The sequence below is a fragment of the Homalodisca vitripennis genome, chromosome X (assembly GCF_021130785.1).
Source record: "Homalodisca vitripennis isolate AUS2020 chromosome X, UT_GWSS_2.1, whole genome shotgun sequence".
Taxonomy (NCBI): domain Eukaryota; kingdom Metazoa; phylum Arthropoda; class Insecta; order Hemiptera; family Cicadellidae; genus Homalodisca; species Homalodisca vitripennis.
The window spans coordinates 100,272,284-100,299,800 of NC_060215.1; the positions used below are offsets into that span (position 1 = coordinate 100,272,284).

Sequence of the window (27,517 nt, forward strand, 5' to 3'; positions counted from 1 at the left end):
TTGAATGAATGAAAATGGTTTATTTCTCAAAAATAGTACAATACAAACACATATACCTGTACATATATATCTAAATACGTATTGCAACAAACGTAAGCACATACATACAATGTTATCCCTTGTTTAAACAACTAAAAATCTTGCCATTGAGGTATATGTACGCTTTTAAGGTACTGAAAATATTCTTTATGAGAAGTAAACATTTCAAGCTAACGAATGAATATAAATTGAGATTACGAAATTCAGAAGACTTACCTGTGCCAAAGCCATCAAATACTTTTATTACCAAAATGTTTTTTTATTTGGCACCACGAATGTTCAATGTATTGCCTTCGAACGTAAGGAATCAAAATTCAACCGAAGTTTTCTCAAAATACCTGAAGGATTGGCTTTTTTCAATAGAAAATATAGAAAATATGCTGTTTAAGTTTAACGACTAAAGGAAAGAATTGTTATTACTATGTTTGTTATTGCTTGCTATTGATACGTTTGTTATTGTGTGTTATTATTAGGTTTTGTTATTACTTGTTATTGTTATTACTTGTAAGTTTAAGTTTTGTTATTACTTGATATTATATTGTTATGTGTTATTAGTTTTGTGTACACAGTACTATATGTATTTATAGATATATTGTTCACCATTCAGTTATGTATATGAGATTGTGAGAGTGAGTGGTATTTAATTGTTTAAAAAACGACTTGCTCATTTAATTTGCTAATTTGTTTGTACAGATGCGATGTAAACATAAAATCAGTTTTGATTCGGAATATTAAGGGAATGGCTCCAAAGTGCAACATTTAATGTATCAACTTTAATTGTAGTATGTATTGTGGTAATCTGTAGGGAAAGGATTCAACACGCGGAGATTTACATCTAAATATATAAAAGTGTATTTAAATTATATAAATCCCTTTCTGTATTTAATTATGTACAGTTTGAAAAGCCGTTTTTATTCAGAAATTTACAATAAATATATCTCCAAACAGGCGATGCCTTGGAGGTTTTATTTGTTTCTCCTAAATGTTTTAGCAGATAATGACATTAGTGAAAATAGTGTGTACCAAGTATCAGGTCAAGCCCGTGCATCCGAGACTCTCAATAGTGTTTACTTATGTTTAATATTATGTAGTAATATATTGTTAAAATTTTTGTTGGTAATGCTGGTGTAAATGTAGTTGGAGAAATAAAGTTTCTTCCTTTCTTTTTTATGTCTGAAACCATGTATCAGAGCGCAACAATACGGTACTAATACATAGTTATTGTTTATTATATTAAACTTGTAGTAATTATATTTAATGCCTCTAAAATTCGAAAAAAGAGTGATATAATTGGGAAGAGCCTACACGGGCCGAGGGCCTGTGCGAAGTCTCTGGTCGTAAATATTGGAACTCAAAATTTATGATAGGTCGAATGTCATTATAAGTAAAAGAAAATAACTGTAGTTTTGTAATTTTTGAGATTATTATAGGGTTATAGAATTTATTTTTAACCCAACTGGATGGAAATTATAACGGTGAGCACCCTGGCAATTGATAAGTCACATTCATAATGATACACAAACGAGTGTAAATCTAGCTTTGCTGTACTGACGTATAAAGTATTAATTATGGTAATTATAGTGAAGGACAGACCGAATAACAATAAAAGTGAAGAAGGGTTAGAAGTTCAGCGATAACAAGGGACAATTAGTCTACTTCTTCGCCATCTAACGAATGCAACCAATCCTTCACGCGTTTTTTAAACCAGTTAAGATTAGGTAATTGAAACACATCATCGAAAGTTTCAAAAACTTTTCCCCACATATAGCTCTATCCAGACTTATTATACAATAAAAGAAATAAAAGTGGCATTACCAAGAGGTTCATCTTCCTTTTTCTAGATAATCTTTACTTTTTGAAGAAATTTTGGTTTCAGAACCTACATCTAACGAAGAACTTTAAGGAAGAACTAAGGAAATGAACGACCCAGTGAACTTAAAATAAATAATGTTCTGCTTGCATTACGCCACAAATATTTTCCTTGTATGGATAGTTTGGGAAGTGTAATTTATTTTACAAGTTTATTTTGTTTTGAAATTAATCTAATCATCACTTAAATGAGATGTTTCTATTTTGTACTGTGTGGAAAAATACTGTAGTATTATAATTAAACTTAACTTTAGGTTATTCAAAATAATTTATTTATATTTATACTTATTTGACATTGGTTGAATAACCTGATGAAGAGAAAAGATGTCAGTATTTTTTAATATGAGCGTTTATAACATTTATTAATGAAAAATAGTGTTACATATAATCTGAGCATCAAAATCAAAAATAACTTTCAAGTACAAAAGCATATGTGCTTAAAATAAGCTTGAATCTGAGCTTATTTTATACATTAAACTATACACATAATGAATATACAGACAGAATTTATATACTATGAAGAGAACAGGATAGCTTTTTGGCAACAAGGAACAGATTTCCTTGGCAAGTAGTAATATTTCTGGATGTCTGGAAATGTTTCCCTGGCAATGTCCAACCCCTTCTCTATGCACGACTTGCTTTCACGGAACCTGCTGGATACAACGATGACATCAGCTCTGGTGAAATCAGTGAGACACCCTGAACAAAAGACATAATGTTAGTATGTTTTATCAGTAAATGCTTAAGCATATGGGACATATGATGCCAGGCAACAACTCACTAATCACACAAGATTGCTGTAATTAAACATTTTATGTTAACCCCACTCCGTAAGGCTGCACAGTAACTTTGACGAAGCAGTTGAATTTGATAGTAAATATGGGACATTTACTGTTCTAAGGTATTTATAGAGTATTCGTTTCAGTGGCAGTTTTTATTGAAGGACTAATTGATTCACATAAAAAATCCCTCAATCTCAGTGCATGACAAATTTTAATAATTTTTCACATTAATTTAATAAAAGAAATCTGTACACATTCCTCAACATTTTGTGGGGAAATGTGATTTTAAATATGTGTGTTAACAATTTGATTTTATATAGTGCTATTAATTGGTTTTTGTTCACCTAACATTAGATAATTCTTTTGCATTTTTATATATCCAATTGTTCAATAATAAGGTAAAATTTGTATCGGTCAACCTATGTACTGAAATATTATATTTAAAGTCTCTTAGTTCAAACAGTAGGTTACTTTAATAATATTTTCCCATGTATGAAATTTTGAGTTTCTGTAAAATTTGTAAAGTATTCGTGAATTAAAAGCTGTGCTAAATACGTTTGTCTAACACGTCTACAGTGCTAATTATCAAATGCAATGGGATAATTCCATAAATAAAAAATCTTGGACATGTCTTAAAAACGAAGTTATAAATAAAAAAAAGGTAATGGTTAGGGTATTAGGAATAAGTCAAAGAAACTCAACATAAAACGCCTATTCGTTGTTCCAAATTAAAAAAATGTTCCGTACAATAAAAAATATTAATGTTATTTTTATGTTTTCAATGCCTTATCTGTATTTTTAGTTTAATTACCTAAATGTGTAACGGGGTTTTTGGGCTGTTAATACATTTACAACCTGTCAAAACCTGGTTGCGCAAGCCGAGCTATTCCAGTGTCCTATGTAAAGTAGCTATAAAAATTAACCACTATAGGTCTACAGGTAAAACAAAAAATTATCCAAAAGACCTTCAGTTTATCATAGCCACTTACCTACGTACCTAAATGCTTGAGGACTAATTGTGTATTCATAAATGCCCAATCTGGCCCTGTTCGTGTACGCTATCCGAGTAGCACATTTATCTAGATTAAACTACCGCAAACCATAAATATCACCGTTGAGGCTCACCATCCCAAAACTCAGTGTACAGTGCCGTTTCTATAAAATCCAAAACTTAGGGCCTTATTCTTCTGCTGAACGCCTTATGGGACTAATAAACAAATAAGGAACGTGTAAGTTTCAGAGTATGTCTCTATTAACAAACCTCAGTGGTCCCAGAACTAAACTGTCATAGAATTACTCTCTTTGTAAATATTGGTGGGTAAATCCGTTCCTAGCTCTCTATCATAGTATTAATCTTTTTGCAACTATCAGTTTAGTACACCAATATTAGTACTGAAAGTGTTGCGAGAAACTGTTATTTTGGCTACGTGATAAAAACGAATAATCCATTAATTTCGTTGCTACCAACAAACAATCTTTTTTATTATTTCTTTCTAATTAACTATTTTAATACGTACTGCAAATCCATACTGATAGTTTTTAATTGTGTCATTATTTCTCAACGATAAAATTATGTGAATGATTAACCAGCCATATAACATAACCATAGATGACAGATTTATAACATTTTTCAATATTTTATTGGTCCAATAATATTAAGTGTTAAAAATATTATTTTACCCTAAATAATTATAATCATGAAGATTTGTAAAATAATGTGACATTAATTTTAAAATTTTTTATACTTTTAGCTGTCTCAAAATAAATTATAGTAACGATAATAAGTAGATTTAAAGACTAACATTTAAATAAATCATAATAGTAACAAATTCCGTGTTTTTATTGTAATTCCGCGTAATTTATTGTAGATTCTATTAGCAACAGTCACTGTAAAACGTTGCCCAAAGAACGTTGTGCAATGCACAGTCGGCAACAGTTACTGAAATAACACGTTACCGCAACCTGTTGTCGGCAAGCATAATAATGTCGCAACGCGTTTCCGCTTAAAAAAGACAATCCCATCTCTAATCCTGGTGAGCCAGGCTCTGTCCTCCCTTCACCCCTCAGGATCTTCTCCATAGTGAGGTAGGAGTCCCAGCGCCGGCCGTCACCAGCGACCGACATACGAGTATAGCTGCCCGTTATTGGTAGATAATAGAACATTCTATTATACATCGATGCTGGCCGCACACTTATTGACGCATGTACTTTAATGTACGTGCTCGGTCGTTTTGCCGTCTCATCAACAACATCCTCCAAAATTCTAAATAACATATTTTTTTGGGAAAATAAATTTATGTGTTCCTTTTATCTATTAACAACTAAAAAGTAGGATTAATATTAAAAAACTCTTCAAAAATTGTCATTGTATATTTTTAACAGTTACAAATGTTTCGAAATAAAAGAAATTTTGGATTCTTCTTACTGAAACAACAACTTGATACTGAAGTAAAAATAAAATGAAATTATTGGCAAAGTTCAAAGGTATAATATTAGAAAAGCACATCAGGTCTCGTATATTTAGCGTAAACAATATAATGTGAACATTGCAAACTAGTTTTAGCATACTTTGGCTTAGATAAACTTCAATATTTAAATCAAAAATATTTATCATAAAATATCATTATTTAAGCCAATTCTTATTTTTAAGGGCTTAAAAAGCACTAATAACAATTAAACGAGAACATAAAGGTCCATTTTTACTTGATATAAAATAACCAGTACACTTACTGCCAGTCTGGACGCAGCGATATATGACATATGTTTGTGGACAGGGATTTCCGATGATGAAATCTTTATATGTACGTGCAGGACCTGTGGAACAAATATATACTCGGTTATCAAATTTGTATCTTTTTTCCTGGAAAATAAATATACACGAGTATGCTGCACTTTATATGAAAAGCCATACTGGTCGTGGTCATTATACAGTGATTCTTATATTTATTTTATATATTCGATTGTGAAACGTATAAAATTTGAAATACAAACTAAACATTTAACAATATTTACCAGCGATGAGAAACTGCCCTGGTTCGATTGGTTTCTGTATGCTTGCTCTCTGAACAACTGTCGAATTAGAACTGTAAATACAGTAAAGGAAAATTAATGGTTTGAACACATGTATTGAAAGTTTCCATTCTAAAAATCTCAACTCCAAACAATATTAAGAAATCAAGATGTACAACAATATCTCATTCTATAAAATAGTTTGTAAAATTATGTTATTGTATTTAAAATACTGGTTTTATTACATTGTATTATTACACATAAAATACTGATTGTATTTTCACTGTTACTAAGTAATAAATATAACTAATTGCAATTCTTTTATGAAAATCGGAATATTATCTCATATTAAGACAACCTTTTCCTTAAAATATGTCCATGTAGAAGAGATTTCTGAAAGCGGTTTATATCCTACACTCTCCGTATAATTATGAAGGGAAAATAAATGAAAAAAGAACGTTCAAATAAGAAACTTAGTTGTCAGGTAGTTGTTACAAATAAACAAAGGAAATGTAGGAAAACAGAAAAAAAAAATATATATCTACAGGACATCATGTGAAAAGAAACGCACTTGTTTTGTTCATAATATGGGACTAGCTATCTTCTTAGATTTTGGATGAGGAATAATGTAAAAAAACAGAAAATAAGGTGTTAATTAGCAAATTATCGTATAGGGACTACCGTAACTTTTATACTGGACAAACTGCCTCCTCATTTGAGGAAACCTAGAACAATATCCTAAACAATAACAAAGTCACATTTATAATAAAAATAAATAATATTTATTTTAGACAGAAATAACAGTTCATCTAAAAGGCAAAACTCCAAAGAAACCATTACATTTATAATAAAAATAAATAATATTTATTTTAGACAGAAATAACAGTTCATCTAAAAGGCAAAATTCCAAAGAAACCATTTTATTCCTGGAACATCATAATATGAATTCATCGTCAAAGTTATCTAGATAAAATATTGGTATTGATAAAAAGAGTCATATGTTTTAATGTTATTTTCTAAGGCCGTTACTTTGCTCTACTTTTCAACACTACAAATTTAAATTTAATGCTGGTTAAATACTAATATGATAAATAAATTAAAGTTACATAATATATTTATATTAATATCCACTTACTAAATGATAACCATCTCCACAAGGGCGTTGTCAGGGGTATTGACAGCTGTTAGAGTAATACAGATGGAGTTGAGATTGGTGACGTTGGAAGCAGCTTGTGAGTATAATGGACTGTCTCTTATTAGCTAAAACATAACATGTAATTATTTTATCGATTGATACTTATGGTTCATTTCTATAATATAATTAATATTTATATAGTCCTATAAATCTAAAAAATTGCATCTAATGGAGCATATATATTAGATGTAATTTTTCCTTTATACTGCCGAGAAGAATGCAGTATTTTTGCAGTAAGAATGCAGAATGATTAGTATTTTTTTTTTTGCAGTACGAGTTTTTCTTATTACTTCCAACGGAATAAGTAATTTTACATTGATAAATAACAATATATCAGTTAACAAATAACAACCAATACGTAAAATATATAAACAATGAGATAATGTAACAAAACAATACATATACAGTGGTAATGTATAGTGTACGAGTATTTCTAGAGATGGTGCAGATTAGCATTCTGTTTGTGTGTGTGTGTGTGTGTGTGTGTGTGTGTGTGTGTGTGTGTGTGTGTGTGTGTGTGTGTGTGTGTGCGCGTGTGCGTGTGGGAATACGCATGTAATGATTAACTTGTAGTCAAGAAAGGTGAATCAGGTGGCGCAGAGTAAATAAATAAAAAGGCCTTTATTTATGAGCGATTTTCAACATTGATGTTGTTTTACAAAATAACTCGGGTCATGTATAAACTAAACATACAGTATACAACCAAACAATAAAAATAACTTCACAACATCCCTTAAACTAACATTTTTTTAAATTTGTCTTTAAACGCCCTCATACTTAATTATTTCATTTCAGGCGGCAGGCCGTTGTACCGCTGGGGACCGAAGTGAGAAAAGCCCTTTTTCCCTCTTTCAAGGCGCACGCGCGGCACCGCCAGCAGGGCATCCTGTCTCGTCTTACGCTCCTTAATTATTGACCGGCCAACTAATTTATTTTTTAGATATGTTGGCCTATTGGTTGTCAGTACCTTGTGGACAAGAGACACAGTTTGAATTTTGCAAGTGTCCTGTATTGATGGAATTTGAGCCAATTTACGATAAGAACTGATATGGTCATATTTCCTCAAACCATACACAAATCTTTTGGCTCTGTTTTCTAACTTTGTTAAAATTAATAATTTTTCTTTGGTCAAACTATTTCCAAATGCAGGGAGAGCATAATATATTAAAGGTAATATCAATGACTTGACAATCTGGAGCTTAGCTGACACCGGCAGGAACGACCTCAGCCTGCAAACAATCCTCAATCTACAAATGACCTTCTGATATATATATTTTACATGACTTGTAAACTCTAGTTGTGAGTCTATTTTAACACCCAGGATCTTAACAGTTTTACTGAGAGACAGGGGCGAGTTGTTCAACATGACGTCACCGGGAAGAGATTGGCCTGCATTATTAAATCTCAGATTTAAAATTGTACATTTATCTGGGTTTAACTCCAACCCATTACTTTCCGACCACATAAGCACTTTTGACAAATCATTGTTAATTTTTGTTAGTGCCGTTTTTGCTAAAATTGCTAAAATGGAAGAGTACGATGTTACATCTTGAAGGAGTGGAGGAGAGAGTTGAAGAAGTCAATGCAGCTGCATAAAAGATTTCCAGAGCGCTGCAGACAGAGGAACATGCTTGAGAAACCACAGAGTGTGTAGAACAGTCTCCTGCCAAAGAGTTCAGAAGATCTGGTGCTCCGAGGAACCCTTCGATCCACTTCGGCAAGCAACTCAAGACATTCGATGAATCCATTGATGATCTTGAAAAGGAAAGTTACAACCATGTCTCTCCTTCTTGATTCAAGAATGAATAATCCCAAGATCTGCACCTCACTTACAGAAACGGAAGAATAACACTGAAACCCAGCCGAATTCCAATAAATCTAACGAATTTGCGTTGGGATCTTTCCAAGGCCTCGCAGAGGTTCCTCTAGTATAAAGACCGCACAACAGACGCAACAGACCGCACTCCAAATGTTATCTAACATTTGAGGTGTGAAGTGTCTTGATCCCTACACAAGAAGTAAGAAATTTGTTTCATTGCGATCAGCCAGAAATATAACACCCCACATATTTCTATAGGAGAAGATTGATAATTGATAATTAAGATAGACTCTCCTTTCCCATTACTTTTGGGTTTGAAATGAATTATGTTGGTGTTTCAGTATTGAAATATATAATTTAAAGATAACCATGAACTGATAATTTTCCAAGTTAAAGATAGGTCATTTTTTAAGAATGTCAGATGATTCCACTAGGATAACGACGCTAGTTTTGTCAGCGTATTGAACTAAGAGACACTTAATTGAATTTTTCAAGTCATTTACGTATACGATAAGAAAAACAGCTTCAAATATTGAACCTTGGAGAACACCAACCAGGACAGGTAAACAGCTAGATTTATTGTTTCACTGTCAATATTTACAAAATGAGAACGACCTGCAAGATAAGAATTGAAATTTAAATGAGAGTACAGTTCAATTTTTGTATGAGTGGTTTGGACTGGTTTTAATAAAACCAAAGGTGATAGTGAAAAGGTTTTCCCAGAAGAATTCTGTCATGGAATAATCGCTCAAATATTCAAATTTTTTGCTTAACATAAGAAGTATTGAAATAGGTAAATATTTTCTAATTAAAATCTGTCTCATATCTTAAAGACTGCAGAATATTTGGAAAATTTTAAATTTAAGTAAAAATACATTAAGAGATTTAGTTATTGTAAAAAATTGGTGAAGTGTAAGAGATAATGATAAATTAGAAGCTGAGCTACCTTTTATAAACTGCAGTTTTAATTCTTACCCCAAGTGGAGAGGCTATAGCGAGAATAAAACTAGAGGTGCAAACAATTTCGGAGAGAGAAGATACGGATGATCTTGTGCTCTGGGGTTTACTTGATTACATACACCTTCAAGCTATATGATATGGCTCAGACAAAACAAAACCATTACATTCCAATCCTTCTATATATTTATTACTCTTATTCTGACCTGAATAATCAACAACAACTATGCCAAACTTCTTTTCTAGTGTTGCTGTTCTTTTCAACATTAGAAATCACCCCTAAATTATTTCCAAATAAAATTACCTATCTATACTCAATTTTCTTGTTTATATACTAGTCTTTGTACAAAGGTGACGAAAAATCTAGCTGAAGCAAATATAGCAACCGTTCCTTCTCAATGATAGTTTTCGAGCCACCGTGTTCTAGATCCACATACTTCTATACTTTTAAAAAGGAGGCATACAGCTTTTTTAAAAGAAAAGCTCAGTTGGCTATTGATAAAAATGTTCATGATAAAAGAAAATTGTTTATAAATAACCCCCGCACTTGAATAGATAGCCTGGTCCGAATAAATATATTGTAGGCGCTCAGAGAAATTATAAAAATATGAGTAATTGATAAACTGGCCCCATTAATCCTGTAGTCGATTATCCCATTATCATATAATATTGAAGATAACGGTCCCTCGTGGTTAGAAAAAAACAGCAGAAAGTGTTTCAGAGGATATACTATATTTAGTTATAATACCTCTTGAAAGGTAATTAATAATTAATAACATTTCTCATGGAGGTGTGTAAATCGATAGTATTACCTAATAGAGTACCGATCACAATCAGAGTGAACTCTAAATGCAGTTCACTGTTACGAGGAGAAACAAACTGACGTTTATTAACTAGATGAGAAAAGTTCTCTGTACAAGAGTACATACACAAGCCCTTGCAACTTTCGGTCTGAAATGTACAGTATCTACTCAATATCCTTGGCCACACAGGCCAGACCTAGTTACGGGCTATTTCCGCCTCACTACTATGAAGAACTGCTTCAAATAGGCCCAATGTTTTAATTAATGGACTGTTTAATTTAATAAATCATTTTTAGGACATTAGTACTAAAATTGCCAGATAAGTCTTGGCAAATTCATAAAAAACAGCCTGAAAACGGCTCTCTTCAGCCTGGACAACAGCTGCGTATTAAAAGCCCAACCATGCAAATGCGTGCACAGTAATCTTGTACCAAAAACATTCATGTATTACTTTTATATTGTTATTAAACTTTCCAAAGAAATATTGATCATTATAAATTATAGTATACGACTGACTGTGTGTTACAAAATAAAATAGCACAATTTTATTTATCCCTATTCGATTGATCTTTAGTTTTCTCTGGACTTGACGAATATGTCACAGCGTAATTTTTGAATTTTTATCTGGAGCACGTACCACTAGAAGATGCTTGCTCTATAATTTTCTTGTAAGTGGCTGACGGACTGTTGAATTCTTCAGCAGCAAACAGCAGATTACCATTCTTCTTGAACAGTTTGGTAAGTGTGACGTTTCTCATGCAGAATGCTGCTGATGTGGTATCGCATTCTGCGAAAGCGAGGACGAGCAGAATGTCTTAGCCAAACTTCTGTAACTCAGCGGTAGAATACTGACTGGTTGACACCTCCACTTGGTCCCGTGTCATCATTATGATGTTTTTGTATTTGTTGGTTAGGGAAATCAGGAGACCACGTGGGTTCTCAGAAGAATCAGAATTGGCTCCTCCTCACAAAAGCTCTATGACAATGTCAAACGCCGTGATTACTCCGGACGTGAGTACTTCCAAGCTATGTTGTCACGTATTTTTCACTTCATTTTATCTTCACACTCATTTGTGACTTTTTATACTTACCCTTCATTTAGATTTTCCTTCTTTCTCCCCAAACCTCAAAAACCTAACCAACAATCACCCTTTTCTGATTATGATCAAATATAAGTACTATTATGTAAATGACGTTGAAAGAGTGTAAACAATATTTTTCACTTAGTGCTAGTTCCTGCAGAAATCGATCATTCCAGAAAAGTATCTTTGGAACTAATTTTTTATTACATACATATAAAACACATAAACATAAAAGCAAAAACTCATGTTTAGTTATATTTAATCCTTTAAAACTCACCTTTTGACAATCTTTCTGCAGAATGATAACTTGAAGTACTAGAGACAGAAGTTGAAATATTTGATGCCATAGGGGGTTTTCCGAAAACTGCCAATTTGTGAAAGATTAATTGTCATTTCGGTAAAAGATAACAAAAAAACTATTTAAAAAGATGTAAAATTTTATCACATACAATTTTTTATACATGTAAATTTACTGTCAAACCCACCCCAATAAGATATACTCGTAGGTGGAAAATAAAAACGGACCTTTGAACCCTTCCCTTCCCTCATCCAAAATCCCTAAGGTCCTGAGGACCTATAATATGTTATACTACCAGGTACCCCGATAAAGTCTCATAATTGGGTTTTCCGCTTATTGATTTTACTTCTACAATCAATCGTTGACTGGGCTACAGTATTTGTGGTACCATCCAGGAGAATCAGGGTCCCGCTCCTGTACCTCAGACTGTTATGAGAGAATCTAACTCATGCGTGTTGGGAGCACGAGAGTAACGTTATGAATTTATGATTGGGCAAACATCTATTATTTTATTTTTAACTTTTTGAAGCAATTGGGATGATCTTATGTGAATCCTTTAACACTCCTAATTTGTTATGAGGTGATAAGGTTGATGAATTATGTTATTTGAATAATTTTTGAGTTTTATAATTAATTGTGTTTTCCTGTTTTATGTTTGTTCTAAGTGTATCCTTTTTAGATATAGGGTGTTTCAATATGCACTTTCATCAAAAAATTCATATAAATTCATTAACAAAAGTATAGTGTTTTCCATTGTTTTCTGATAGCTTCGAGTTTAGAACTGTAGTACCGTGGCTGGGACCTACCGTGTTTATAAGTCAATATCCGCAGTGAACAACCGTCTGATGGTTTTTTGTTTTGTTTAAAAATAAACTTATAAAACCTTAAAACTTACTAATTTTCAATTCATAACACTTACAATCTCAAAGATTGAGACCGGTTAGGGAGTTCATATTAAATTATTTCTGGTTAATAATAGTAATAAATACTAGACTCCAGTGAGTTTCTTCAGTTTAAACATAATTTATGATCCATTATAGTATTGTTTTGTAAATCAACGTGTGATCAAATGTTATAACGAGGCATTGGGTAGGACTATCACACATTAACAGTTAATTTCGCTAAGCCCCATCCCCTCCCCCTCACCAGAGAGCTTATGTTTATTACGTTTCAAATTGCTAATATAACCACCAAAATCATCATCAATCAACTGAAAAACACTTTTACTGATGATGGTGTACCCGTAATGGTGTTTCTACAGCGGTCAACTCATTCTAAGCGTAAACATCGCTCCCATGTGCAACACTGCCATTTGAAGGGCAAAAATCCTTTTTAGAACGTTCGATTAACAAGCAACCTTCACTTTAGTCTAATCCACTCAGAGGCCTACACAAGGAAGCAACAGTTGTAGATTTTAGTTCAACACGTTAAGCCCCCAGCTTGCTCCATCAAGTTCTAAGATTAAAAACTTGATCTTATCAACTAAGGATGATTGTTTTCAAATCAGCGTGTAGGAGTGCCTAGCGTGTGTCTTAAATATGACATGACATGTTATGTGTGTGTGTGTGTGTGTGTGTGTGTGTGTGTGTGTGTGTGTGTGTGTGTGTGTGTGTGTGTGTGTGTGTGTGTGTGTGTGTGTGCGCGCGCGCGCGTGTGGGAATACGCATGTAATGATTAACTTGTAGTCAAGAAAGGTGAATCAGGTTGCGCAGAGTACGATGTTACATCTTGAAGGAGTGGAGGAGAGAGTTAAAGAAGTCAATGCAGTTGCATAAAAGATTTCCAGAGCGTTGCAGACAGAGGAACATGCTTGAGAAACCACAGAGTGTGTAGAACAGTCTCCTGCCAAACAGTTCAGAAGATCTGGTGCTCCGAGGAACCCTTCGATCCACTTCGGTGTGTGTGTGTGTGATCCCCGGTATGCTATACATTCAGCGAGGGGGGTTAGTGGCGAGGGGATACGATTGACAATGGCCATCGTTGCTGGGTGGCTGTCTGTGTGAATATCTTGGTGTCGGTAAATTTGTCATTTGCTCATTAGTTCTGACTGACGAGCCACAATTACTTGCGAGACAAAGCGATGTAACAACTCCATTCTTTGCGATGTATACCTCCCTTTACTTCTATCTTCCAAGCAATATACAAGGGTTTCCTCTATTAGGGTTTTCAAGTACAAAAACCGTCGTTCAAAAATAAGCCTCAATATAATATTTAAAGAAGAAATACATGTTGATGTAGTACAGAATGAACACCCACAAACACAAAGCCATGCTCATCTTTTTCATTCTTATATCCATCCCATATATCCTTATTCATCCTACATTAATTTAAAAGTCTTCTTTCAGCAGATAATTATTGTTCATTACTAAGTGAAGTAATCATTTTAATACCTTTTGTATTTATTACACATATACATAATAATAATAAGTAATAAGTAAGTAATAGTAAGTAGTAATAGTAAGTATATAATAATTATGAGGTTTCCAACACACTTTGGAAGCCAACAGAAAATCTATGTAATATATATTTTTTATCTCCATAAATGAATTTATGTTAATCAACAGAAAATCTTACTGTTTAGTAATAATTTTGATAAATTTATTAAAGTAATATTACATAATGCATGTAAAATTTGTAAAAATTTAATGCTATATATATTAAAAAACAAACGTAAAATCCATAACAAAATGTAAAATATGTAAAAACTTAAAGTATAATCTTAAAAACTGGCACAAATAGCCTAAATGAAAATTCTTTATATATAAAATAAAACTTAGTCATTGCGTTAAAATTTAAACAAGATCGTTTCAAAACAAAAAGTACACAAAAACTAATGGTAATTCTTCGTTGAAAAAAATTATCTTAACATTTCTTTGTAACGACCTTTAAATCCGGAAATTCTGTGGAACCCTAAGTCTCGAATAGCTTTCTAGCAAACTGTAAAAATCATATCACGTATGTAAGGAATATTTTTCTTTTGTTTCCTATACATAAATACACACACACACACACACACACACACACACACACACACACATGTATATATATATATATATATATATATATATATATATATATATATATTTAAGTAAATAATATAATGACACTCGTAGTCCGCTTCCGGCGTCATTAACAATTCAAATATACATGTTGACTAAAACACTATATAGAAACATGGTCTGTATACACAACTCTAAAATACAGAACAAGGATCTATAAGAAATTTGATCGTTAATACCACATTATAACTGTTAAAAAATTCAAAATGTAATATACGTAAGATTTATATACTTTTACAGCTTAATCAACTGTATTGTAAATGCGGTTTGAATGTGGTTGAATTTTTACTCAACCACGTATAAAGAAGCATTGTAAATGCACATATAATTATTAATAAACACAAATTGTATACAACATTTTTAACAAGATATTTTGAGACCAAATTATTCTAATTGAATAGCATTTTTGTTTTTCTTACTTGGTTTCTGAACGCCATAATTTAAATGATGAAGTATATATATATATAACATACGAGGAAACAGAAATCGTAAAATTCAATTAATTAGTTAAACATGTCCACATATGCTTTGCATGAGCCGTTTACATGTACCTATTCTCCTAAAAACAATATACACACTTTTTTCAAATTACAAGTTTTACCTTGAATTGAAAAATTAAAATAATCGAGAAAAAATGTGTTTATTCGAATCTTAGACAGAATGGAAACACTCGTTCGTACTTTAGTCGTGTCACGCACAGACATGCAGCGTCAACCGTGAAGAAAAAGTCATGTCGGATCGATTATTTATATTGTTATGTTCTAGTACGAACGTCTTTATTTTGATTAAAATTTGAATACATACCAAGCGACACTTTATACGCAAACCTTAAATGAAAATTCATAGGATTTTAACATAACACTCAAAATGCACCTTTTAAGGCGCATGCGATTACTTAATGCATATACTACTTGTTTGGTCATTGCAACCTACTTAGTTAATTAAATATTAATACTCTTAGGCAGCTAATTTACTAGTCCTCTTCATACACAAGCAGCAAACTATAGATGAGTATAAATTAATAAAAATATCACATTGTAAAAACAAATGTATAAAACAGATACGTACGGCTACATTACATCAAACAATTAACCACAAAACACATCAGTCTAGTCCAGATAGTAAAAATATCATACAAACTAATATTATGATAACATAATTTAACATCTGTTAAAGTTGAATCTACTCCGTCAGTTCCACATTCTTAGCCTGTTACATTCTATTTTGTATAACGATTATTCCCCTTCCTATCTGTCTGAACGCTTTTCTTTCATTTCTGAAACAAGCAATTGGAATACTCGCCGTGGAGCCTCTCTGTTATCTATTCCTGTTCATAAATCCTCTATTTACAGTAAATCATTCACAGTCTCTGCTTGCCGACTCTGGAATAATCTCCCGGATCATATCAGAGGTATTTGTAGTCGGGAACGGTTTCGGGGGGTGCTTAGGGACCATCTGTTTTGGGCCTCGTCGGGTTGACGATATCGTTGCACAGGATATGGGACGATGGCTTCGTATGAATGGTGATGGATGAATGTCTGTTAATTTCCTTGAAAGTTTTATTTTATTTATTTATTTTTAGTTTCATAGAGAATCTTTAGTTCATTTTATTACTTTATATAAATAGAGATTATAATTTTTTAATGTAAAATAGTAATGTAAACTGTATTGTGGCTCTTGTTTTACAGTAATAGTATAGTTTATTAATTTATGGTTAGGTGTAAGAGAGGACTTAATAGAATGTCAATTGAATATGTTTTACGTTGTATTCAATAAAGACATTTTTCATTTCATTTCATACGTTCTATTGATACCAAGATAATAATCTAAGTAAATCATACCAGAGCGTTGTACACGCATAAGTAAGGAACCACAACAAACGTAATGTGTGTCAACTAATGTATACTATCTCTAAAATAGGCACTTGATAAAAACAAAACACTAATTAACTAAATAATACAGGTCTGAAATGATCGACCTAGCACTGAAAACTGACCAGAGGCGAATAGTAAATTGATCATATCGTCAGAAAAAAAAAATTATATTCAATTTTGGCTTTTTCTGTCAGCCCCTTTTTCATGTTTTCTTCATATCTCTTATATAAAATTTAGTTATCTTCTTGTATTGATTATGTAACCTCTATTAAAATTATATTTAAGGGGAGTTCACTGGCAAAAACACTAAAAATCAACATTTTATAAATTTATTTTTTTCTTATTCTCCGTGTTTTTACGAACACGGTGATGTATAATACATGACCAAAAACATTTTTTTTCTACTCATAATAAAATAATTAGTGCGGCACTACACCGCTAAATTTTGCCACTTTGAGCGTTACCTCTAGTGCCTCGCGAAGGCAACTCCCAATTTATTAGATAACATGCATTTATGGTGAGTACATGACTTATAGTATGTATTCTATAATTCTTTTGTAAATTATTTATACTAATAGAATCGTTGGGATATGATTTCTGCAAGTCTGCCTGCAGACAGTTGTGATGTGTCTTCTGCAAGATCAACAAGTGATTCATACTACCATCTGATTGTATTTACAAAACAGTTTTGTTATTAGTTCTCATAAACAACATTACAGTGATCTGTGTGTATTGCAATAACATTTAGTGATTATTCAGTTTTATTTATTGCTTATTTAGTTTCATTCGTTCTAGTAAGTGTTGGTTTCGTGTATTGGTTAGTAAGTATTGTAGAGTAGCCAAACTAGGCTAGTTTCAGCTGGAAAATGCCTCGAATGAAAAATAGTTTCAAAAGTGAAATAAGATAGAGCTAGGTTAGCTTATTCAAAAGAGATGGGAATTGGACAAAAATCTAGAATCAAAAAATGAAATCCTGAGTGGGGATATTCTAAGTGGCAATAGTTCAATAGGCAGTCCAAATATGCCTGAGCCTATTCCTAACATAGAGCAAATAAGTCTAATACCTAGGACCAAGTATGTCTACTCAACCTAATGTACCAGAACCAAATGAATATAGATGATTTGTACACGAACGTCAGAAAAAAGGACTTTGTAGACAGTGACATCCAGGTAGGCCTACAAGATTTAGACGCTGCGCCTGAATATTTGTTCGTGGACAAAAAAGTGTTCTGAGCAATTTGGTGACAAATTTGTTATGCCCCGATTGTTTTTTAGGTCAAGCCTGAAGCTATCTATTACAAATAGAGTAGGGTTTAACGCTCAGCTTTCTGTGGAATGTAGTGATTGTGTGCCCGGAAACATAATGTCCATGTCTAGTTCAAGGCAAATAGAATCCGAAAACTGAGTACGACATAAACAAAAGAGTTGCTAAAGCTTTTAGTACTATAAGCAAGGGATATGCCGCTATAGAGCAGTTATTGCTTTAGTAATGAACATGAACATTATGAGCAAGGGATATTATAGCAAGTGTATGAAAAGCGTAAAACAAATCCACAAAAATGGCCGGTATTGCTAGTCTTTCAAAAGCACGAGCACGTGTGCGTGAACATTGTCAAAAAGAAAACAGCGCCTTAGAAGCTAATAGTGCCATAGACTTAGCGGTCAGTTTCGATGGATCGTGGCACAAAAGGGGTTTACGTCAAACTATGGAGTAGGCTCTATTATTCATATAGATACGGGACTAGTAATTGACTATTGCGTTCTCTCCGAAATTTTGTCGCAACTGTGCCTCAGCAGAACATGATTTGGGGAGAGGAAGCCCAGAGTTTGACATTTGGTATGCAGGCCATGCTATAGATTGCGATAAGAATTATGAAGGATCTCTCCAGGTATGGAAGTCCGCCGCCGCTGAAATTCTTTGGAAACGCTCACTAAGCTACAAATTTCGCTACACAACATTAGTGAGCGATGGAGATTCAAAGGTGTTCACTCATTTAAAAGACCTCAACATCTATGTGAGAAGATGTTTTAAAAAAAGAGGCGTGTATAAATCACGTTTCTAAAAGACTGGGCACTGCTCTCCGCAACCAAGTAAAAGTGTGCAAAGCTCAAAAAAATCACTCTTGGAGGAAAATCCCATGGCAGTCTAAAGGACTCAACCATCAAAAAGCTTACCAGGTATTACCACAATGCTGTATTTAGTAGTATCAACAAAGATGCACCCACTGTTAGAAACTCTATCTTAGCTACTCTTCACCACTGCACATCGACCGATGAAAAACCTAGTCATACCAAGTGTCCAACCGATACAAATTCATGGTGTTTTTACAACCGTGCGATTGCTAATAATGAAATTCCTGGAAGCCATAGTGACAACATAAAAACACCTCTCAATCCAACTGTTCTCAAACATATTGCTCCAATATATAAGAGACTCACAGAAACTAGCCTGTTAGAAAGATGTCTCAAAGGTCAAACTCAGAATGCCAATGAAAGCTTACATAGCTTCATTTGGCGGAAATGTGACAAAGCGAGAAGTGTATCAAGAAGGATAGTTGAAGCTGCTGTAGCTGAGGGTGTGAGTGAATTTAACTTTGGAATGCCTCAGCTATCAACATTCTTCAAAGAACAAAATTTCACCTGGAAAAAAAAAGCATCATGATTGCAAGAGTGCGAGATCGACGTCGAAAACTTAAAATCCATCGAGCGAAGTCGGAGAGAGTCAAAAGAAGAAGGAACTATTTGAGAATGAAAAAAAAATCTGCAAGAAGAGGAAAAGAGGAAGGAGCTAGAGGGCATAATGTATGGTGCTGGAGAATTTTAATAAAAGGTAGGCCTATTCATCAACTAGTCTATTTTTTCCTTACTATTTTTAGTTTTTTTTACGTTTTTCCGAAAGTTTGTTTTTATATAACAAACATTTGAATAACTCAGGTTGTAAAAGAGATAGAGCCCTAATTTTTTTTTTTTTTATTTTGTTTCATAATTAAATTGTCTACAAAGTGGAGTAATGGATTTGCTGTTAAAATAATGAGAAGTGTTTAAAAATCATTTTTTTAACTAAAAAAGTTGGTTTTATTTATTTCTGAGTTTGAAAAAAAAGTTTTCTCTACCTAATTTTTAATACTAAGTACAAACCCCATAACTCCACATTTTAAAAGACCAGTATTCATGACAAAATAAAAAAAAAAAATAGCTGAAAATGTTTATTAGTTTTTGAGCCTTAGTAATTTTACTAAACAGCTAAAATTCGGCAAAAACCCTCCCCCCTAGAGGGGGGGGAGAATTTTCAAGGTTTAAAAAATACAATTTCTTTCTTAAACTGTCCTCTATCCAATTAAAAGGGTTTGAAAACATAATAATAAACAAATAAAAAAATTGTCCTTTTTCATGAACTCCCCCCTTAATACTGCAAAACACTGTTCTTGAAATCCTGTGTGCCATTGTTTGATTTTACGTCTTTGTCAAGAAATTGCTTGGGTTTCAAACGCAATTCTAATGTACTTTATACCTACTATTTTAGTTATCTCCGATAATAATGGCTCACAAAGGGTTGAAATAAATAGAAATTTATCATTATTCCGATTTACGCAGTTAGGAATCATTCTTATGTTTAGTTTGCTCTTGTTTGTTACTAACTGATGATATCCACTCAGTCTAAGATCGGATTTAACACTTTCTTGATTTTTTTACTTTTTCATTCGAATTAAATTTTAAATTGAAGTATCTAAAGGTTAGGCAGTTATATATGATAAGCATCGCCCATAATATTAAATTTTAATAACTAGACATTAATTTCATTTCCAGTTAGACTGAATAGCTTGAAACTGAATTGTATTATTTTGTACTAAAAGTTTGTTCGTTCAGTTGGTAATACTATTTCAATTACCAGCAATAATTAACTGCCAATAGAAAAAAGCTTTGTTAAATCTTTCCCCAAGACAAGACTTGAAATAGAGAAAACGTGTGTATACGTGTTTTTCGGGGAATTATATTGAATAAATTAATGCTTTTAGTACAGGATTTTCAATTTCTGTTTCCGAGTATATTATATAACGTTACGTTTTCATATGTACGTTTGTATGTAAATATTTACTACTTCATAATTTAAGTTTCAACGTTAACTAAGTAAGAAAAGAAAAATAGTAGTCAGTTTTATGACATTAATCAGAAAATATTATATTATAATTTATAATTATATTTAATATTATAATTATGATTACTACAATTTTTTATACGATTTCTGTGTAAATAATTAACTCTACATATATTTAGAATGCAATTTTACACGTAGTTTAGTACAAGTGTAAGCATATGCTGACATAATAGACAATGCAGTTGATTCCCTTGGTAAAATACATATAAACCATATGTATACGTAGTTTTAATGGCTATTTTAATATGATATTATAATATTCTTTCCTATAGAGCCTACTTCTGTATTTCAGAGTTATGTATTGATTAAACGTCACTATCGAGGGTAACACGTATTCTAGGTTTCTGAGAAGTATGTTATAACCGTTTATTTGAGGAAAATACAGTTGGTATTCAGTTTTCACAAACCTTTTTACACAAATCTTATATTTTCGTATACCATTTTCATTTGTTTGAACCCAGTATTCATATTATTGAAAAAAATGTTATTATTCCCTTATTAGGTGGTGTAAGTTTTCTGATTCCTGCATACTAATTCAATCATAATGAAGTGCAAACAATATTTTAATAAAAGTAAGTCGCAAGTTCATATTTTTGTGGTTAAACCTTCATCTGCATTTGTTGAATATTTTTCCTCTACCGTGGCCATTACAAACCATGCCTTATTCCGTTTTTTTAAGGAGAAGCTTATCCGCGTTTAGGCCTTATTCTGCCTATCAAGCACCACTTTTATACCATCCTGGACTGTCTGTGCCAAGATGTTATAAAACAGAATAAAAAGAGAGTCGATACATCACAGGGTCAAAAATAGTAATAAGAAGTGCTACGGTCAAATAAAGGATTTGAACCTGCAATATATATATAACTCAGATAATCTATAAATCAGATAGTATCTCCAAGATAGTCGATGTACCCTACAGTACTTGTAGCATTTCATAGCAACTGCTGTTTTATATTATATATAGAACAAGTTGATATGAACATATGTCCTATCACGCATCGTTTAGTGTCTGTTTGTTCGCATGTGTCTTTTATTTTTTAAATCGTATCTCAGAAGCCGTTGGTGCAAATAAACTTGAAACTTTTTAGCAGTTATGTAAAGCTAATGAAAAAAATTAAACAGTTAAATACCTATTATTACTTTCCGTTTCAAAAGGACGGTATTTAAGTTGCGTTGATATCTCAAAAACTGTAAATCATACGTAAACATTGCAAGAATAATTATTTATTGAAACTTTAATAAAAATAATATTAATACGAAATCTGTGAGAAAGAAAACACTTATATCTATTTTTAATGGTAAATGTTCATGCTTTCTTAGATGTGGAACGTATATTCTTAAGTACAACTCCTAATTGTTTTTTATTTATCAGTCTTTGCATTACAACAGTTTTTTTTAATAAAATAAATCATGTATATGAATAAGAAGTTTTATTTTTACATATAATTTACATTAAGATTTAAAGCTAGAAATTCAGCTCTATGTATGCTTCAGGTCGGCGGTTTAAGGAATTTATTGCTCTTTCAAAGATTCCAGGAGTAGGCTTGATGCTGTTACATCCTCCTTGCACATGGAGCAATATTCTTGTATATCAGGAATCTTTGTTTCGTTCCTCTTTGTTAGTAATTGAGTGTACCTATGATTAAATAATGTAGCATTAATTTGTAAAATAATAGTTTATAAATTACTTTTGAAATACCATTTTTTAAATATTTGATTTTAATATGTATATATATATATATGTGTGTGTGTGTGTGTGTGTGTGTGTGTGTGTGTGTGTGTTCAGGTTATAAAAAAGTCAAGCACGGGCTTGATAATTACCGAACGATTACAGGTAAAGCAATAAAATTTGCTACATCATTACTGCATCTATAAATATACTTTTTTAAGTAACTGCCATTGTTTTCATATCAGGGGGTGGCCTGCAGGGGATCGGAAGAAAATCTTAAATAATTGCATGGGTCGAGTAGTGCATCAAATTAAAGATCTCTAATTAGTACAATATAATGCCGTAAATCCGACCTAAAAAGGATCAATCTTTAAAATACTATGGTGATTTAAAGTTTGAAACATATACAATGTAAGCAATGTTCTAGATGGTTTAATATTTTTTTTATTCCCTCAAGTTGTGAAAGTTAATATTGTTTTAATATTTGACTTAAGAAACAGTTTTTTTTAAGTAGTAATTTGACTCTTCACATTCTTATGGAGGGTTGCCTACAATCTGCCGAGTTCTGCAAAAAATTTTAATATACGCATATCCCAATATGTACGTTATTTTAAAAGAACAATATTTGCATCTATAAGTGTTTGATCATGCAACAGAAAACACTTATTTTTATTTGGAAACCTTTACAACTAGGCGTAAAATTCATATATCTCTAGAAAGATACGGCAATTCAGTTTCACTGCTCTAGATATATTATTCAAAGCAATCTCTGCATAGGCTCTTATTTTTTATTTGCTTGTTTGAGCCTTGTTATACACTGTAAAATAAACTATCTAAATCATTGTTTAACCGTTATAATATGGTTCATATCGTATTGGAACATAGATATGACAAAAATTGTATTATATATGTAAATGAATACAAATGTTATTTTGGCAAACTGAGTTTCAGATACAACCACGTTAACTAGTTATTGTATTGTTTGTCCACTAATAATCGGAAAAGTACTATCAAGACTGTGTCCTGAAAAGTTTCCTCCTCTGTTATCTTCTGTTCTGTGTAACTACTCCAACAAAGTTAACTGCTATCAAGGATTACATACTAATTTATTCATATAGTTAATTTTTAAATCATACAGGAATATTTTTCCAGCACGATTAATACAATCTATCCCATTATAAATTCAATTCGGCTATTGTAATTTATACAAATTTAATAATAAGTAAATAAGTTATTTTGACAGGTATTTGGTCTTCCGATCATATGTTGGTTTGGTTATTTAAACGCATATGTGACAGATACGGCTAAATACAAAATAATTGAATCGTAAAAGGTAAGGGCTCTGTGGTGTAATGTAGCACATTCACCCGGCAAGTGAGAGATCCGGGTTCGAGTCCCGGCGGAGCAAGTACTTTTTGTGATTCAATGTTTATTGGAATTAAATTCGGCTATCCCATTATAATTTAGGTTCATAGTTTTTAGTGTTAGTGATTAGTCTTAGTTTGGTACTTGCATTGAATTATGACCTCAAATACAAATGGGCCTAGTACAGACAAAATATATGTTTGTTTACGATCCGGATATCAAGTTTATGACTTCTTTCAAAATTTCCATCACTATTTTTATGTTTTACCTACTTAGATTTATTCACTACCTATGTATATTTATGTTTATATACATAATACAAATATGTTTCCATTTTAATTTTTGCTATTTGCTGGTTCGTTGAGGTTTGGCTAAAGCTGACAGCAAATTTAGTAACCTTCTGACCAGTCTTACTGACAGATAACTGTTTTTTTTCAAATATGATTAAATACATAGAAACAAAGTATTTTATAAAAATTAAAATATAATCAAAACCTAAAAATTTAGTTATTTATATTTGCATACCAACAACTATCACACATACCGAAGTAACATAGTTGTTAGACTAACGGGTGGTTTAAAGACAACAATTATATATAAAAACGACAATGCTACTCTACTAGCTCAACACGGTAGAGGGAATATTTTAAAATTGTTAAAAAGTGTGTTTTGGAAATAAAAAAGTAGTACATATATGGAAAATATATGATCAGTTAAATTGTCATTGTTGTGCAATTTCAAATTTTCTATCGACTTTAGACTGAATGATATTATTTTGAACTTAGTAAAGTATAGATTGGCTATTGCCGAAAACATATAATTTTGAACTACGCCATAAACTACCCTATAAAAATTCAAATATTCTCACAGATAAATGGCCAATATAAAATTATAAATTCTAGTATTATATGATAATAGGAGAGGATGAAGTAGAATATATTAACATAGTTTTCTTATGAAGGTAAGTTGAACTGTGTATACAAACTAAACCACTAAAAATACTCTGGCTGCATTATATTGAGAAAGCTTAACTAATGTTATGGGAAAATATTTTTTTATGAAAATACACGTATTTGCAAAGATACATTTTCTTCATTCAGCTATACATACCCAAAATTGGAATAAATTAAAAACATGTCTGCTCAGAATCGATGTAATTAGTAATCCACATAAAGCGAAAATTCTGATACAAAGGGTTATTAATAAAAAGGACTTATGAAAAATATTGTTGACTTCTTAAGCATATATTTGCAATTAATAATCTAAAAAGTAACTTATGGTAATGTCCAAAATAGACCATAATTAAAAAGTTCCTAGGAGAGACCTTGTGATAAAAAATCTAGAACCGATTTAAACTAAAAGACCTGTCATGCCAGCGAGTTAAAAATTGTTATCCTACGAAACATGCACGTAGTTACGTATCACACAACTGTGACTTTTAACAAATACCGAAAACATCTGTAAAATTATGAAGATTGTAGATTAAATCCATAAACTGGGCATATGAGATGTGCTTAGATTCACATTCTAAGCAGGGCCCTACACTCATATTATGTTGTTTGTCATATAAATAAGTAAATATTAATAATAATTGTATTGTTACAATTTAGGACGTTGAATATAGTAAAAGTTTTTATTTCTTCTATAATTATGAAACACTTTCATTTATTCATTTCGGAAAACATGAACCAAGAATAAATAAATAATAACAATTATAGTAACTATTTACTCACATCATTCAAATCCGTATTAGTTGTTTTAACAGGGAAGCAATCACAGCCATCTTGTGCAACACAACTACTAACCCAGCTTAAGAACAATACAAAAGCACAAACCCGCATTATTGAGGAAATTACTTGTATCGCTGCTTGCTCGCCAGATGTCGTTCTCTCGTTGGCAAGCACAAAGGAAATGGTAACATTATATTATCTTTGTCTCCCACTACTTCATTTACAACCTGGTGCTGCTGTTTGATTAGTTCTTGTAACCTAACATTTGTTTCACAATCACAATGTACCTGACAAACACATGCACTACTTCGTAATCATAACTTGAACTTATCTTTTTATACTTGTCTCATTTTAAGTATTGTATTTACATTAATTTTTTAACTTATTGTTTAGTATTATTATTTCACTACATAGTCTAGTTATAATACAGTTAGAATATTCATGGTATAATTTGTAGAATATATTGCATATATGTATTTCTGCATGTATTTGTAATTTTCACTTTTCAAAGTAATTTAGACTGAAAAGTCCAAACAACATTTATATACTTACATATTCTCAATTGCTTAACTTTATCTTAAGGTTTAGGCCTTGACACCCACTGAAAGTGTTAATATATAAAAACGGTATAGGTTCAGTGTTAAAAACAATTTATACTGAACAGTGCAAAAATAAAGTATAATCATGATACTGCAAGCAAAATTTGCCTGAAAAATATTTCCTACTAAGAGACTATCCTGCTGTTGAAGGCCTCCAAGAACTCTTATGGCACGTTTTTGTTTTAGTGTGACGTCTTCTTTCACAGTGGGCTACGAACTCCTTGCTGCTGTACACGGGGTCTTCTAGCAGCCAGCTCTGAAGTCTACTCTTGAGTGTCCTCTGATTGCCTTATTTAATGTCTAATGGATGAAAGTAAAAAAGATGCCTTCAGCATAATTCTTAGAAAATCTGGAGGTTCTGTGGACAGGGAGATTGAAATTAGGACGGTTTGTGGCGTTGTGTTCATATAGATTTAAATGTCTTAGCAGGATTAGTTTATTTAAAAAGGCAACGAGCTCAGGGATGTAAATTAATGGGAGGATTTTAAGAGTTTTTAAGACGTCCCCGCAACTATTTTGCTGTTGAAGGCCCCTAAGAGCATGTCATTGAAGAACAAAAACTCGCTGAGTGTTTTCCTTTTAAACATTTCCTCATAAGATTATCCTGTACCTGAGGTTGGATTCAACGAGAGCATGGTATGCTTGGAAGTTATGATCCTGGATTATTCCAAGTTGTTTAGTTTATACTTAGTAGCTTAAATGCCTAGAGGACAGGTGATGCCATTCTTAACACTTTCCAATGGATACCTGCTGAAATTTACTCTCGTTGAAATCCAGGTCAATTTATGTCACTTGATCGTAACATGTTGACATGTATGACCAAAATTAGTTTCAAATGTGTTACTTAAGTGCTCTCACAAGAAGTAATTCTTCTTATTTTCAAGTATCGTACAATACTAGAATCAAATTTCAATAATCAAATTTGAATATATGTTAGTACAATTATATACTTACTATCCAGACCAATACGTTTAATTTCATATTATTAAATACCTTCACAATATGTGTTATTTATTTATAGAGATTACAGTTTGTTAGGTTGGTACTAAGAAGCAAATAATATGGAATGAATTTTTAATAAGCAGTGTAATATAGATTACACTTTGCAAGTATGACATACAGATTCCAGAAAATTTTATAGCTGAGAAAGACACATTTAGCCTCTTCATGACATTTTTGTTATCGCTCATGACATAGATAAGATAAATCTAT

General features: G+C 32.1%; 1 protein-coding gene across 1 annotated transcript; it reads right to left on the minus strand.

Moving 5' to 3' along the window:
- Positions 1 to 25,925, minus strand: LOC124369744. Its single transcript, XM_046827814.1, has 5 exons — positions 25,710 to 25,925; positions 6,835 to 6,959; positions 5,703 to 5,773; positions 5,421 to 5,504; positions 1 to 2,607 (listed from the first exon to the last, which is right to left on the minus strand). Exons 1-5 carry the CDS (start codon positions 25,815 to 25,817, stop codon positions 2,423 to 2,425), a joined length of 573 nt encoding a protein of 190 aa, XP_046683770.1. The 5' UTR covers positions 25,818 to 25,925; the 3' UTR covers positions 1 to 2,422.
- Between the last annotated feature and the right edge of the window lie 1,592 nt (positions 25,926 to 27,517).